This window comes from Sinocyclocheilus grahami, unplaced genomic scaffold (assembly GCF_001515645.1).
Source record: "Sinocyclocheilus grahami isolate Dianchi unplaced genomic scaffold, SAMN03320097.WGS_v1.1 scaffold76.1, whole genome shotgun sequence".
NCBI lineage: Eukaryota > Metazoa > Chordata > Actinopteri > Cypriniformes > Cyprinidae > Sinocyclocheilus > Sinocyclocheilus grahami.
Window position 1 is genome coordinate 422,244 of NW_015505255.1, and position 15,048 is coordinate 437,291.

General features: G+C 39.4%; 1 protein-coding gene across 8 annotated transcripts in view; it reads left to right on the plus strand.

Annotated features, from left to right (window-relative positions):
* sox6 (SRY-box transcription factor 6) overlaps nt 1-15,048 on the plus strand; it is a 136,811-nt gene that overhangs the window by 76,908 nt on the left and 44,855 nt on the right. For 7 of the 8 annotated variants that reach the window (XM_016273127.1, XM_016273129.1, XM_016273130.1 and 4 more), the window contains one exon: nt 14,075-14,198. In XM_016273127.1, coding sequence (XP_016128613.1) covers nt 14,075-14,198 — 124 coding nt within the window. The remainder of the gene's footprint in view (nt 1-14,074; nt 14,199-15,048) is intronic. The other variant, XM_016273125.1, reaches the window with a different exon arrangement.

The window sequence follows — 15,048 nt, forward strand, 5'->3', positions numbered from 1 at the left end:
TGAGGAAAAACAAATTAAATCTTCACAGGTTGAGTAGCCATTCCTTGTCCTTTGGTATTTCAAAGCTCACAAAAAGCAATGGAACTTTTTTCAGTATGCAGTTATAATGAGAAAAAAAGAATGAAAGGAAGAGAGATGGAATTTTTGTATTCAGATATTTGTGTTTGAGTTTTTTGTTTTATGAGCACAGATTCCAAGCAGGCCTGTTTATTATCTCAATAATCACTCACTCCTACTATGTTGGGTTTTGTACATTCTCTTCAGCATCAGCACACTGACAGACGCCATCTGAAATAATTCTGGCTTTTTATTATTATTTATTTATCAACTGCTACATTTAAACCAAGATAATAGATTAATTCTACATTTTTCAGTTCATTTTTTTCCAGCGCTATAAGATCTGCATTCCAGCTCAGTGGCAGAGGAGTGGCACTATTACAGCTAAAGCAGAAGCTGTTGTCAACATTCACTTCAAAGCAGGAAAGGTTCCCTCACATGTGGTTTTAAATGGTGTGGGGGAGCAGCAGGGAGCCTCTAAGGGTTAACTGATAATAGCTGCATACAGCCACCAGATTAAAGATTCTTTTTAATTATACACGGCTAACCACCAGCATAGTGAAGCCAGACAGACTAAAGATGACCTGTGCAGATGATAGACACAATGTGCCAGTGTGTTTGTGTGTGTTGTGAACAGTCTGAGAGGCCGGTGGAAGAGTGGGCCTTCAGGATATTCCTTTGTTCCTGTGGACTGATAGACAAATGTCTGTGTGTGTGTGTGTGTGTGAGACTGATGTCTCTCATATGTGTACCATTTCCCCAGGCCACTGTGAGTTTGCCCTTATAGCCATGTTTATCAGTGGGAGAGGAGGCCAGGCTAAAGGGTTAATCAGAGCCAGGTCTCAAACACAAAACACACACGGCTAGCTCTGTTGCCCAGGACAAACTCATTTCATTGTAAGTATTCCTGAATTTTTGTGTAATAGCATTATTTGATTATAAAACGTCATGCTCACTCAAGTAGCTTGACAGTTTGCATGAGGAGCTACACAGGTTGAAAAGCCGTTCTCATCGTCTTTTGGCATTTCAAACTCACAAACAGGGATGGAGGAATAATAGCAGTCTGTTCTGAGAAGTTGCATAATGGTGTTCAGGTCTCTCCGCTCACTATTTTGCAGAGTGGTGACAGAATTCACAGGGGAAGTCGAACAAAAAGAAACCCTGTCTGCACAGACAGAACAGAGCCTCCTAATTAAACACACAAGACTTTGAGGAACTCATTCGTTATGTCTTTTTCAGAGAGAAGAAAATGTCTCTCTGTTTTTTCTTCTTTGGGATGTGCTCAGTTCTTTTTTCTGTAGTGTAGCTAACGAATCGCTTATTAACATGAGGGATCCATTATAAATAAATGCTTTGTTTTTGTAGTTTACTCAAGTTATTTAAGGAGAAGGTCATATATTAAAATAGACTCTGGCCTGTTAACATATTTTCTATTTCCCTCCGGCTCGACGGAATCCGTGTTAAGAGAATTGTAATCCGGTTACTGTACGCCGGTTTCATCTCCTCTCAGTCGTATTACAATCACCATTATTTAGCCGCTGCACATGAAGCTAATTACCATAGCTTTGTCTTTAGCCTAGAGCCATTTGGTTTGCCTTTTTAATTCAATGAACAACAATTAAATCCAATATTTCATTAAGCTCCCTCAAATGCACCAGGCGCCATATAATGGTGAATAATTCAGGTTGGCTTTTTTTAGATAAATATAGGGGTGTCTAATTGAACAAAGATAATGCTCCTAATTTGCCTCTTGTTAGATGGTTTTGGTTGTCTCCTAGCACCCTTGTGATCTCTCATGCTAAAGTCTCATTTATGCGGAGACAGCGCTGAAAACAAGCTATGCTAAAAAGAATGTCTTGCCAATTAGCATTGTCTGCCAGGCAAATGGATTGTAATAAGGAAGGAAATGAGCGTGGTCATGTGTTTACATCTCTGCATCTTTCTGCGCGCTAATGCCCTTCTCTTTATGGTGTGGAGTATACTAGCTTCTACTCCTACCAGGATGGGGGCCATAACGGTCTCATCAAATGCTTTTGGCTTGGGCCCAGTGCGGCAGAGCCTGAAACGCGCTCATCCTCCATTTAGCGGAGACTGTTAGCTGATGAAGAGCCCAACATGCGAGAGCAGAGATAAAAGAAAGCGGTGACCCGACTCATTAGCCCCCTTTGATTTAATATATTGACACTTGGATACAAATAATTCCATTTAGTGTGCTTGGTTGGAGGGGGTGCGGGGGATCAATTTAATTAGTTATGAAATGTGACTTCTTGTCACGAAGCAGGAGAAACGCTGACGTTAAATAAAGTAATGTGCGGTTCGAACAATAAAGCTTCTGTAGGCCCGTTTTAAAACTTAATGACGCATAAAAACGGCCCTAATAGTTACATCTTCACCAGCGGGCCATGATGCTTTTGGTATTAAGCTAATGGATGGGTGAAGGTAGAATGCTTAACGGCAGTTCAAACAGTTTTGGATATTAAGAATATAAACAGTGATCGCCTGGCCAATCACTGCTTTTCTGTTAAGGCGATGTCTTTAGTATTGCTTTTCACTGTGTGATCAAATAGTCACTTGTGCCTACAAGAAGAGTGAGGATACAGGATTTGGCGTAGCTCTAAACCTGCATGACTTTCTTCCTTTTGTAGAACATAAAAGAAGATGTTTTGAAAAATGTCCCTACAGTGAAAGTCACTGTTGTCTAATGCTGTTTTTGACCCCACTGACATTCATTGTACGGACAAAAACACTTCAGAAAGTTCTACACATTTGGAAAGACATGAAGGTGAGTAAATAATTAGAACATTTTAATTTCTGTATGAACTATCCCTTCAACACGGTCATGCGGATTAGGGATAAAACGTATATGATACAGACCCAAATTTGGTTCGTGTTTGAAATGAACAAACCGAAGGCCTTTTGGAAGCCAGTGCATCTTCACATCTCAACTGAGCATCATCATAATCAGTGGCTGATTCACGATCCATGAGAGCGGTCTCTTGAGTCCAAACCCAGTGGAGGGTGGCATAAAGCGGACGCTGTCCAGCCAGAATCAGCCCCTGAATCTCATCAGAAAGCACCTGTCACTCGCTGCCTCACCACAAGCCCTTCCAGACCATGCACGACGGACCTATACTTAGCTCTCATTGTGCCCGGGCCCTGCGAGGGGAAAAATATCAGTTGGTGGAGAACACATCCTCCAGTGTGATGTTGACTTAGTTTCCTCTCCCCTCCTGCCTGGCCCACTGTTTTCCCTGTTAATGTTGAGCAAACTGTTTTGTCTTTGCATTGGCTTTTTAACGTGGTCCTCAGCCTCCGCAGTGGGCACACACACAGGGGGAAAGAAGGCAAGGCATTAATAGCCTCTACTGTGTGCGGCCAGCCGGCAGTTTAGAAAGGGGGCCCGTGTTTTCTTAGGGCTAGGGTGGCAAAGCAAAGCATTCAGCCCTGTGCGTCGCAGCACAAAAAAGGGCCGCTTTGTGTTTCGGATGGGGCGGAGGAGGGTCCGAGCATTCCCGACGGAATACAATGAATGGGCCGTTTTGTCTTTCATCCGTTTTTCATGCACACTGAATTGTTGTTGTCTTTCTCTCGCTCTCCGTTTCTCCCTCTCTCTCTTTTTCATAATTATTCTTCCCCGTCACTGGGTTTGCACATGACATTTGAGCGTGTTTTAAAGTCTCAACACTCTCATGTGCCTGCAATAAAGTCCCGGCTGTAACAATGTCAGCTTTCTGCTGGACAACAGAGCGCTCTCTGTTGTTCTCTGGGCCCAGCTGCTGGAAGGGTAGAGTGAAGACAGTTGCTTAGTCTGCACACAGATGACAGGAAGAAGGAGAAATGCTCCTCTCTCTCTATCTCTCTTCATGGACTCGCTCACTGGACAATGCCATTTTTAGTTAATGGGTGGTCTGACTCTAGACTTTCAGTTCTAAACTGGTGGGTCATGACCCAAAAATGGGTCACAGGTCTGTTCTGATGGAGAGAAAATAATGCTAAATACCACTAACCGTATAAAATGGCAAAATAAATAACTTAAAAGGCAGAACAAATAACTTCCCTTATCCTTGTCAAAGCAGTTAGATGGATGTCAACATGGACAGGTGATATGCCTTTTATCTTTAAAATCCATGAACAAAACTTTGGAAAGTGAAATAATATTTTAAGAATATTATTATTATTTTTTAATTAATAAGAATTATTAATAAGAGGAAATGGTATTGTTACTAGACCATTATTAATAAATACATGAATGCATGTATGCTATTTAATATTAATATATTTAAAAAGTTAAATTTTTAATTTTCATTGTTTTATGAAAACATTTCTGCTGTTCTCCTGCTAAAGTAAACTATTTGCAAAATGATCAATAAAATAACTGTATATTCCTCCAAGAGTGAGAGCAAAATATATCTGGTAAAGACTGAATTTATTATTATTTTTCTCCATTTTCTCCTTCTTATGGACGTATTACCTTTTTTTTTCTTTTTAAAATTAATTAAACTATTTCTCTTTTATATTAGGCTTTTTAATTATATCTTAAATATTTATTATTTGGAAGGTTTGACTGAGCATAAAAATAAATATTTATCTTTAAATGCATCATGCATAATTCAAAAGTGACCAGAAAGTAAATAAAATTAAAAAGAAAAAAAGAAAAGAAAAGGAAAAGAAGCATATTGCATGAATGAAAGCATGAAGGCATATCATACTAGCTTATTGCCTTTTTTTTCTGTTTAGCTGCCCTACACCATCATGGTCCGAAAGTGTCTGGTGTGTATTGTGTATTGTGCCGGTGCCGGTGCCGGTTTTCATAGATGTGGGATGTATATGTGGGATAATGATGAACTAATTTACTAATTTCAGCATCCCAGCATGAGCCTCACTTCTCCCCTTGTAACATTAAGCACGCTCATTTGATTACTCATAAATTACGATCAGCATATTGTAGTGATTAAGAAATACAGGTACAGTATTGCAGCACTAGGTGTTTAAAGGGGATAGTTTGTTCAAAATGGAAAATTCTATCATCATTTACTCTTCCTCATGTCATTCCAAACCTGTATGAATAAAAAATAAGAAATTTTGAAGAATGTCTTATAGTGCTTTTTTCCATTTAATGAAAGTCAGAGGTGTCCAGTGTTGTTTTGGACTGTTATTGTATGGGCAGAAGTCTTCAAAATATATTTTTTCATGCATACGTGTTCTGCAGAAGAAAGAAAGGAGAAAACAAAATGACAGCGTTTTTTTTATTTTCAGGTGAACTATCCCTTTAATAATATTAAGGTAAATTGAGCATGAAATTCGGAGATCGGTGCTCATTTGTGTGTATGTATCGTATGCTTGTTTTTTTGCCATAAACTCCAGGGTGGACTTGAACTAAAGCTGAAGTGGAAGGCGAAGGGTGGGGGAGGAAGGGGCCGTTCTGCTTTTAACAGCCCCGGACTTAATATAGACATATTGGAATGGCTCATTTCCAAGAGGGCTTGTTTTACTGTGTAAGGAATTAGCGGAACAAGAAGTCATCTATTGGTTATTTCTCCAGACGAGCCAAGCATGGGCCAGTGTCTGGTTTCTGTGCACCTTGCCCCGTTCGGCACTCGCACGCGCGCACATGCTCTGAGTCCTCAGAATACGTTTGTCCTCTGTCAACTTGGAGTCTTTTGTCAGCAGTGGCATAACATACATCCAAATACACATGAACGCACTGTTTGCTTGTTGTCCTGTTCCAGTATCGAGAAGGTTAATCTTTTACCTGTTTAAAAAAAAACAGCCACACACACACACAGAACAAAAGAGAGAATAAAAGCAAGAAAACACGGTGCTCATCGACCGATAAGCCTTTGAGTCTGTGGGCTAGTGGATTGTCGAAGGCGGGTCGGTCCAGGTCAGAGCCACGGCCGCCGCACAAAGCCTCTTTATTCCTCATCCTGTATCTGTGTGGCTGATGAGGGCCTCCTGCAGAACTCCTCGCTAACAGAGCAGAGAGAGGAGAACAATGCGTTTAGTCTGTGGCACCAAGGTGGAGGCCTGGTCTTAATTCCGGCCCGGCACTGACAGAAAGAGCGGGGATCAAAGTCCGACTCAGCCCTATTGATCCACACGGCCCGATTGTCATCAGGGGCTGAAGCGCGGCTGAGCAGAATATCTTGCACTTTGATAACAGCCCCGTGAGCGTGGGTTTATGTGTGTGTGTGGGTGGGATTAGAGCTCAAAGCTGCAGCCGCCGTGTGCTGGAGGAGTGCGGTTAACTGATAAATGACCTGTGACGTGGGAGTAATGTGTACTTGGGGATCTATGGGATTGTTTAAAAAATTGACCTCTTCAGAACAGAATAATAACTCCCGAGTGCAGAAGTGGTTTCATTCAGCAAAGAGCTCTCTCCCGCTCTCTCTCCCGCTCTCTCTTTGCTGGTGAGTTTCCTGAAAGCGCTCGCTGAGTATGTTCACAAAGTAGCGGGTGTGAAGTTCGCGCTGTCGGGGCTCACCGTGCAGATTGAGCGCGGTTGCCAGGTCCTCTAGAATCGCTTCACTTTAAAATGGATCCCCTAAGGTGGTTTTCTTTCACAGTCATTTTGGCTCTGGCAGAGTCAAGCGAGGGCAAGAGCGTGTGACGTATATCGGTACTTACAGTAACAGTGAAAGCTGTTTTCACTCATGCTAAATTTAAAACACCCCCATGTTAGAGCCTTTCTTTGAGACTTTTAACGAGAAACGGTAATGTCCAAGGGAAATGGCTTCAAATTTGGACCAAAATACGCCACAAGTGAGGGAAGTTGGTATGGCCTCACTTTCGGCTTTTAAAAAATGGGGTGGCTGGCGATAAATGCTTAACCTAGGGCTCCAGAGGCTCTCTGGCTCCTTCCAAAAATGTAAAAAGAAGAGAAGTTAGCCACCCCTCCCCTTCTCCGTCTTATCTCGTAAACACTGAAAGGCATTTTGGACATGTTAAAACAACTCCCCCTCTTTTCTTTTTAAAAGGGGAAAGAATCCCAGAGTGATGCTCCTTGAAGATCAATCTCTATTTTCATGTTAAAGGGAGTTGGGGACAGGTATAGGGGGGCACGTCTCCTGAGCCCAGCGGGACCCTTTAAAAGACAGCGAGGAGCATGGGTGCTGACAGGGGCCCTATTGAGCACGGTAATGACTTGTACATCTCCATTTTCCATGCGCTTGTGTGACAGACTGGGTCAGGAAATGGCAGCAAATACACATTTACAGCTACATAGGCCACTGCAGGAGGGCATAAACATATTAGTGCACCTGCTGGATTAGAAGCACACAGTAATCCATGTACAGTGCAGCTCCTTGGATAGGCTGGGCTGTCTGACCTTAGGATTAGTTGCTGCTGTAAACCATTACTGAAGCTAAGTGCTGATGTCAACATTTCCACTAACAACATTGATTAATCTATAGCTCCCTATTTACTTCAGGGGTCCCCCCTCCTCTCCTTTTATTTCGGTCATTCAACCTACAGCAAGCTCACATTGTGTTTAAACAACCCACTGCTGACAAGTCTGCATTCAGTGTTGGGAATTAGTGATCAGTAGCGTGATTGTAGCTCAGCTGTTTTCTACACAGAGTAGCATTTCCAGCAATGCACTACTTATTTTTTCCTCAGTGTATGATGACAAAACATTATTTTTTCACAGTATTACATGTGCAAGTATTAATCCAACATATTTCATTTCTCATACCATCTAGTTCATTTCAGTAAACTGAATTGTTCATTAAATTGAATGAACAAAAATCAACATTGAAGCCTCGTTTTCTTATGCAGATGAAAGGCTGTAAGTCTTTTATATTTTCTTTTTAGTTGTGACATATAGAAAATAATGTATTTCTTACAAAAATATTATTTAAAAAATGTATATAATATTTAGAAGTAATATTTAGTTAAATATAAATATTATTTGCAAATATTTTTAGTCAAATATTTTTTTTTGCTTTTATTTTTCTTTATTAGCTTTGATGAATTTTACTGTGAATTTATATATTCAGCTTTTTTCACCCTTATGAGTTTTTCATTGTTTTTGTGCCAAATAATTCTTTGCTTTTTGCAAAAGGAAAATAAAATATATCTTAAACATTTATCTTTTTTATTTATCTATTTAAATATAAATAGTGCTATTGTGTTATTGTTTTAAAAAGATATAATTTAATATAAATTAATCATCTTGGGTTTTTGAAAATGTAAATAAAACAGACATTATTGTACTGCGTTTTACTTGAAAATATTTCAGTCTTTCTACTTCAAAATTTCTTGTTTAATTCAAAGTGTTATTTGTCGTTTCTTTGTAATTAATTGTGAAATTTACTGAACAATTTCTGAGTGAAAATACCACACCAAATTTTCTTCAGTGTAACTTGTTTGTAGAATTGTAGATTAACTGTAGTTGAATTGCTTTAAATTGTGAGTAGGTTGACAACAGGCGCGGACTTACCCATTAGGCAAAGGTAGGCGACCGCCTTGGGTCCCCAAAAGCCAAGGGCCCCCTAAAATGTTTTTTTCATATATTCTGACACGCGAACGGTTGCTGTTTTCAGTGTTTATTACCACGACATCCGTCTGATAGGGATGCAACGATTATAGATTTTATTGGTTCGATTATTGTCTGAGGAATAATCATGGTTTCACGATTATGACGATTATTATGCATTTATTAATTTCACAAAATTATTAATGTATAAAATCACATGGACACTCTTTAGATAATAAAGTGTTATTTATTGCTGCCTTTAGAAACAGAAATAACACAGTAACCAATAATACAGCACAAAATAATAATAATAATAAAGACAAACAAATGTCTATCTCTCCAATTGGAATTAAAAAGGTGTCAGTATTTCCCTTTTGAAAATAGCTAATGAAAATGGATCACAAAATATTTAGTGTTTTCAGTTTGTACAGTTTTTACGTTTCTTTTGGACCTGAGGCAGAAAACTGGAAGCATGGTGAAAAAAAAATTATTGTTGGTTTTTGACTTATGCATAATACTATAAAAGGGATAATATATAACAATGTTAATAAGTATTATTGATATAAGACTATTAACTCTATTTATCCCACAGGGGAAACTATTAATAATGAGGGGAATAAACTGAACTATCATTGTAATCAACTGTCATCCATACGTATTCATTTTAATAATTTTATAATAATTCATATGATTTTACACGTGGCCTGAGAAAATCATGTCTATTATTTTGGATTGTGAGATCAGAGATCACGCTGTGCACGTATATAAACATTCACGAGGACACACACTTGTTGTGAACCCTGCCCCGTGACTTTTATTAATAAAATAGCTTAGATATATAATTAATTAACTCAAATAAATGTGATCTTACCACACTATTTCATCTGTCTGATCTGAAGTGGGCAGAATACTGAGCTAACGAGCCATAGCTTCGTGTCAGTCTTGCCTTCACATCGTGCATTAAAATAGTTTAAAGCCGTGCATTCGCTCTTTAGCAGCAGTTTTAATGGCAATATTTAAATGACACCCTGGTCATACTTTGTGTACCTGAAATGGTCCCACACTATCGCGTTTTAAGATGGTGCACCGCTAGTGTAACTTTGTTTTCGTTTTGCGCAAGTTGCAACAGTTCCGTCCGTGCAACAGAAACACTCGGTGTAGTGGAGCCTTTACGATTAATTAACCGTGACATTTTAAAGCACAGTTAATTGTGAAACCGGTTAATCGCTGCATCCCTACGTCTGAATTGAACGTGCTTTTTGTGTATCCTGCTTGAAGGAAATGAAAATATTATGCATCTGAAGCTGTAATTAAATAAGAATTAAACAGCCTTTGCACACAGGCTTATGCTGGTAACTCATCAGTGGACTTTCCTTGTCAATATATAGGCTATATTTTATTCACACTTTTCTCATTCTATATTTCTGACGTTCCAAAAGCGCCTCCTACTGGCAGAGAATGAATGTTCATTTTCAATCATCCAGTCTGTAGTTTTTGTTCAGATCAATGTGAAAATCCACCAACATAACCCCGTTTTAAATTAATATAATAATTTATACTTCTGAATCACCCCTGGTTTAAACGCTCAATTGTGAGGTTTATCATTTTATAATTTATTTTGTTTTTGTGAAAACCTGTATCTCAACTGTAAATAAGTTGCTATTTCGTGGTCTACAACATGAAAGAAAGCCATTATAACATATACATGAAAAATGTAGAAACATTGGACACAACTATGGGGCACCATTGTGCAGCAGCAAGCATCACAACAAAAAAGGAACTTCAAGGTTGATGTAGGAAAATGTGTGCAAATATATAGGGCCCCATTCCTATATTTTGCCTGGGGCCCCCAATTCCCTAAATCCACCCCTGGTTGACAAGCTACAGTTTCAAAGCTTCCCGACATGGCCTGTGTTCTTAACGGAGGGTAAATGAATGCCTGATCTAAGGGCAGGGGACAGTAGCGAAGACACACGGCCGGGTGATGTGTGTATCCCTGACAGATTGTGCTGTGTATCACCGCAGACTTCGTCAGCTGCACTGAACTGATGATATATGTGAGACGCTGAAGGTGAAGAGGCCTCTCTCTCTCTCTGTGTCTCTACACCCCCATGAACTGGTCGGCCGTGTGAAGAGAGAAAGAGGCTGCCAGCTACACAGCCTGACTGATTGCTACAGATGCTCTTCCTCAAGTACCGCGAGTTACATCCTCGCCACAGCAGGTCTTCGGGGACAAACAATAGCACCTGTTCCTCATAAGATGGGGCTCGTTCATGTATCTTTAATGAAGCTTTGGGGCAGATGGCGGGAAATGGCATTATCCCATCCTCCGGTTCTAAGGATTTGATAAGACAAAGGGCAGATATAGGAGGCAGGCCTACAATGAGCTGAGTTTATGAGGTTCAGAGCTTCCAGAGGCCTGAGCTTTCCTCCTCACATCTGCTCCACTTCATTCTTTCACGCTCTTGAAGATCTGACTGGCAATACTAATGCTGAAGGCAGCCAGCCGCCTGGCACACTGACGGAGGGAGGGGCAAAATATCAGGGCACAGATACACAAATACGGGCGAGCATGTTCATACATACCATGCATACCATATACATATGTGGATCAACTTCTTTGACTATACAATTTACAATGCAATAAATACATTTGTGTGAACCGGACTGCTTTATGAGGCACAATGCAAAGTGAAATTCAGTCGTTTATGGTAGCGGAGAAGCATCAGATGATTCTATTAAGGAATATCTGTGTTTTAATTAATTTCAATCAATTTATTAATTAATAAACATAAGAAATTAAAAAAAAAAAAATATATATATATTTATAATTAATAATAATTCTGTGGTAATATAAATATGTATATATAATTTGTTAAGAATTCTTATTTTTGGTTGTGCCTATCAAGTTCTGGGTTTTAATTCATTTTATTAAATGCTTCTATGAATGGATAAATATGCAAAATTAATAAAATAATAAATATAGAAAAATACCAATTAAATATATTCACATTTCTAGGAAAAATAATTCAATAACATTCAATTAATATGAATGATAATATTGAGAATAATTAAATAATAATTTTATATTAATAGTAACTAATATTTATATTAGTTTATCATAGTTATAATTTTATATTTTATATACATTTTATAATAAAAACAATAAATCTGTTACTGATTTCTACTGTTAGTTTGGTATAAATTTTCTCATGTGTAAGCATGCATGGATGCAAGCATGTTGTGTATATAAAGACACAGAGCGACAGACACAGAGAGACAAATAGATCCAGTGAATAAGAGAGACTGACGCATATAATAAGCGAGCTTCAATGCAGAATGCAATATGCAATTTATCAAAATCCATCTTTCTAAGTGCAGGCACTTTATTCCATTCTCTGTCTATTAGCATTCAAAGCAAATTGCCAGTGATCATCTTTAAATCTTTATCTGCATTGTCTGCTCAGCTCTACCAGTGTACGTTAATTGACAGGCTTGAAAGCTAACCTTCACTATTAGTCCCCACTTTAAGGACGCTTATTTGATTTGCCACTCACAGATGTGGCGTGTGTAAATTAAACTTTAATGTAAAGGCCTCATTACTGCAAATCACGACTTCTCAAACTGAGGGCAATTTATCTGTTCGTACCTTCCCTTTTTTTTTTTCTCTTGCTGTTTGCACCTTTTGAAACAGCATTTAGGGAGTCTGTCTGATTAGCGGAGTTATTGTTAGCATTGTTAGTCAGTTTGTTTGTTTCAAATGATGTCTAATTCTAGGTTATTTTAAATGATTTAGACATTGATGAAATATTTTAGGAACAGATGGGATAAAGCATGGCAGACCAGGTGTTTCTGTCATTATACATGTGAGCCTCTGTGCAGGACTATGCGAAATGACATGTTAAGGAACAGTTGTGTTTTGGTTCCACTTTAAAAGCAGCTGTTCTGTGTAATACTGAGGCTTTAGACTGATTCGTTTTGCAAGGGTAATGTGAATAAGGCTAATGGCAATTATGTATGTGACTGACCTTAGCGGCCCTCTGAAGGAGAACAATTTACATGGTCAGAGCCATTTTTTCTAAAGCACTTAAATGTATCTGAGGTAGTATAAGACTGTAGTTGGTGACGTCACAGACGCTATTTATCTTTTCAATGTAATAGCCCCTTTCACTCCACTTTCATTTTGATTCACCTCACATCCAAGTAACCCATTTCCACAAACACATCCATGAGGTCATGTTAAAGAGCATTTTTTGTCACACATGTAAAATTAAAAACAAAAACACGCAGTTCTTTCACTTCAGCACAGTCTCAACTCTGTAGATGCACTTTTTTAAGTGCAAAGCTCTGTAAATGGAAAAGTGAATTTTTTTTTCTATTTATTTTTGCTTAGGAGAACTCACTTAGTCCGAATCACTGAAGTGGACCTGAACACTTGTTTAGCACCTGGGGAACAAGCCCTACTGATCTCTAACATTAGGCGCTTAAAAGGCGAAAGTGGCATTAAAAAGACGGAGATCGCGCAGACCTCAGCGAGAAATGCAGAGCAGAAAGTGGTTTCTCAGAGCAGGTTGATTTCATGCCCCAATGCTGCTGCGGTAATTGCGTCCAGACCGGTTTTTATTGCAGGCTGATTTTAAAGAGCGATGAATGGAGAAACATTCTATAATGTGTTTATTTTGGGGGGGCCGACCTTTATTAACCCGTTCTCCGGTTGGGCTCCCCAGAGGTGAGCCGGCTCGACTGCATTAACTCTGCCCTGGCCCACAGTAGCGCCACTGCAGCCTATCACCCACAGGCAGGAAGCAGAGAATGACAGCAAGATTGGGTCCATCCAACACTCCACAAACATGTGTTTTCAAACTTCGATGGGAAGCTGCTCAGATCCCTAAATACACACCGACTCTCTTTTTCTTTGTCTCTAGTTCAGCGTGTCTGTTTTTGCTCTTACACAGAGCTAATGCTGTCCTTATGCACGCCATTAACGTTCTCTCTATTTTGCAATAAAGCAGGAATAAAGATGTTTGAGAGCATTTGAAAGGCACCACACGCGATGCCAGGTGTTGACGTTATACATGAAATATCAGAAATGCACGAGCTTTTGGGCTCATTCCATCTTTTTCACAGCTGAAAACAGGTGCTGTAAATTACCGGCCTCCCTTGGGCATTTATCATGTATATAAATGACCTTCCAAGAACAAGAGACAAGAGCCGTATTTCTGAGAGGATCCACATTTTCTGTCAGTCTCATGATTAAGTTTTATTAGGAATGTCTACCTGACATTTCTGTTTCAATCTAGTAGCGTACTGTATGTAGATATTACCCAAACAACCTTAACACGCTGTTTATGATACAAATAAGAATAAACACTCTACTGTTTATGTGTGTGCGATAGCCACTTTGAAGCGCTAATGTGCGATTGGTGGGCATTAAGTGCAGGTATTTGGTGAGTGTGTGTGAGATGGATCGGGGTCAGAATATGAGCGGTGCTGTCAGGCTGTGTTAGGCTCCCGTGTGATCTCCTCTCTCTCTGTGTTCAGCAGGTCCAGGGTCACATGCCTCCGCTCATGATCCCCATTTTTCCACACGACCAGCGCACTCTGGCAGCAGCCGCGGCAGCCCAGCAGGGCTTCCTCTTCCCCCCAGGCATGTCCTACAAGCCAGGTAAGAGAGAACACTTCAGCTCCTTGAGTTTCCTCTACACATCTTTATTCCTCTTGCTCCTTGTGCACTTTCCTGGGTTATCCTAACAATCAGTAAATGATGACAGAATTTTCATTTTTGCAAAACTACCCCTTTAAACATTGAAATAGTTTAATATTAGTTGTCAGGATAAAAAAAATGGATGATAAACACAACAGCCTCACAACTGTCTTTGAGGGGAGACCATAACAATTTCTTTCCTGGCTGTCTTTTATTCTTTTATCTGTGGTATGTTTTTTCTGCTTCACCAATCTTCACTGTACCTCAGGGGAACATACGGGCCACTTTAAGGCTTTCTTTGCCTCCTCACAACTTCCTCAGCACACATTTTATCATCGCTTGATTTCCCTGACCAAATCATCACAGTGTTTTTAAAGAGCCCAACCTTTTGGATTCAGAGAGCAGAACATCAAGCCCTCCTTGTCAAGGCAATTAATTCTGAACACTGTGAAGTGTATCACCTCGGTGAGGCAGCCTGTTTTGGCAGAGTTCAAGGCATTTTTCGAGCCTTCAGAACAATGGATGACGTGAATGAGGGCTGGAATATAAACACTGTCAGCATGAAAGGTTTCAACTTCATGGGTCATAATTCTGCTGAGAACACATAATCCATGCCCTTGTAAAATGTTATTATATACATCTATATATTATTCACATTTAGAACTGTCACTTTTGTGAGGGATTTGTCATTGGCACTGATCTGTAGATACTAAAAACTGATCATACTAAATTAGCAATTTATCACTATCTCTAATTATTTCTGTTTTTTACACACAAAAAAAAACAGCTAGGTGACCCATAGGAGTGCACA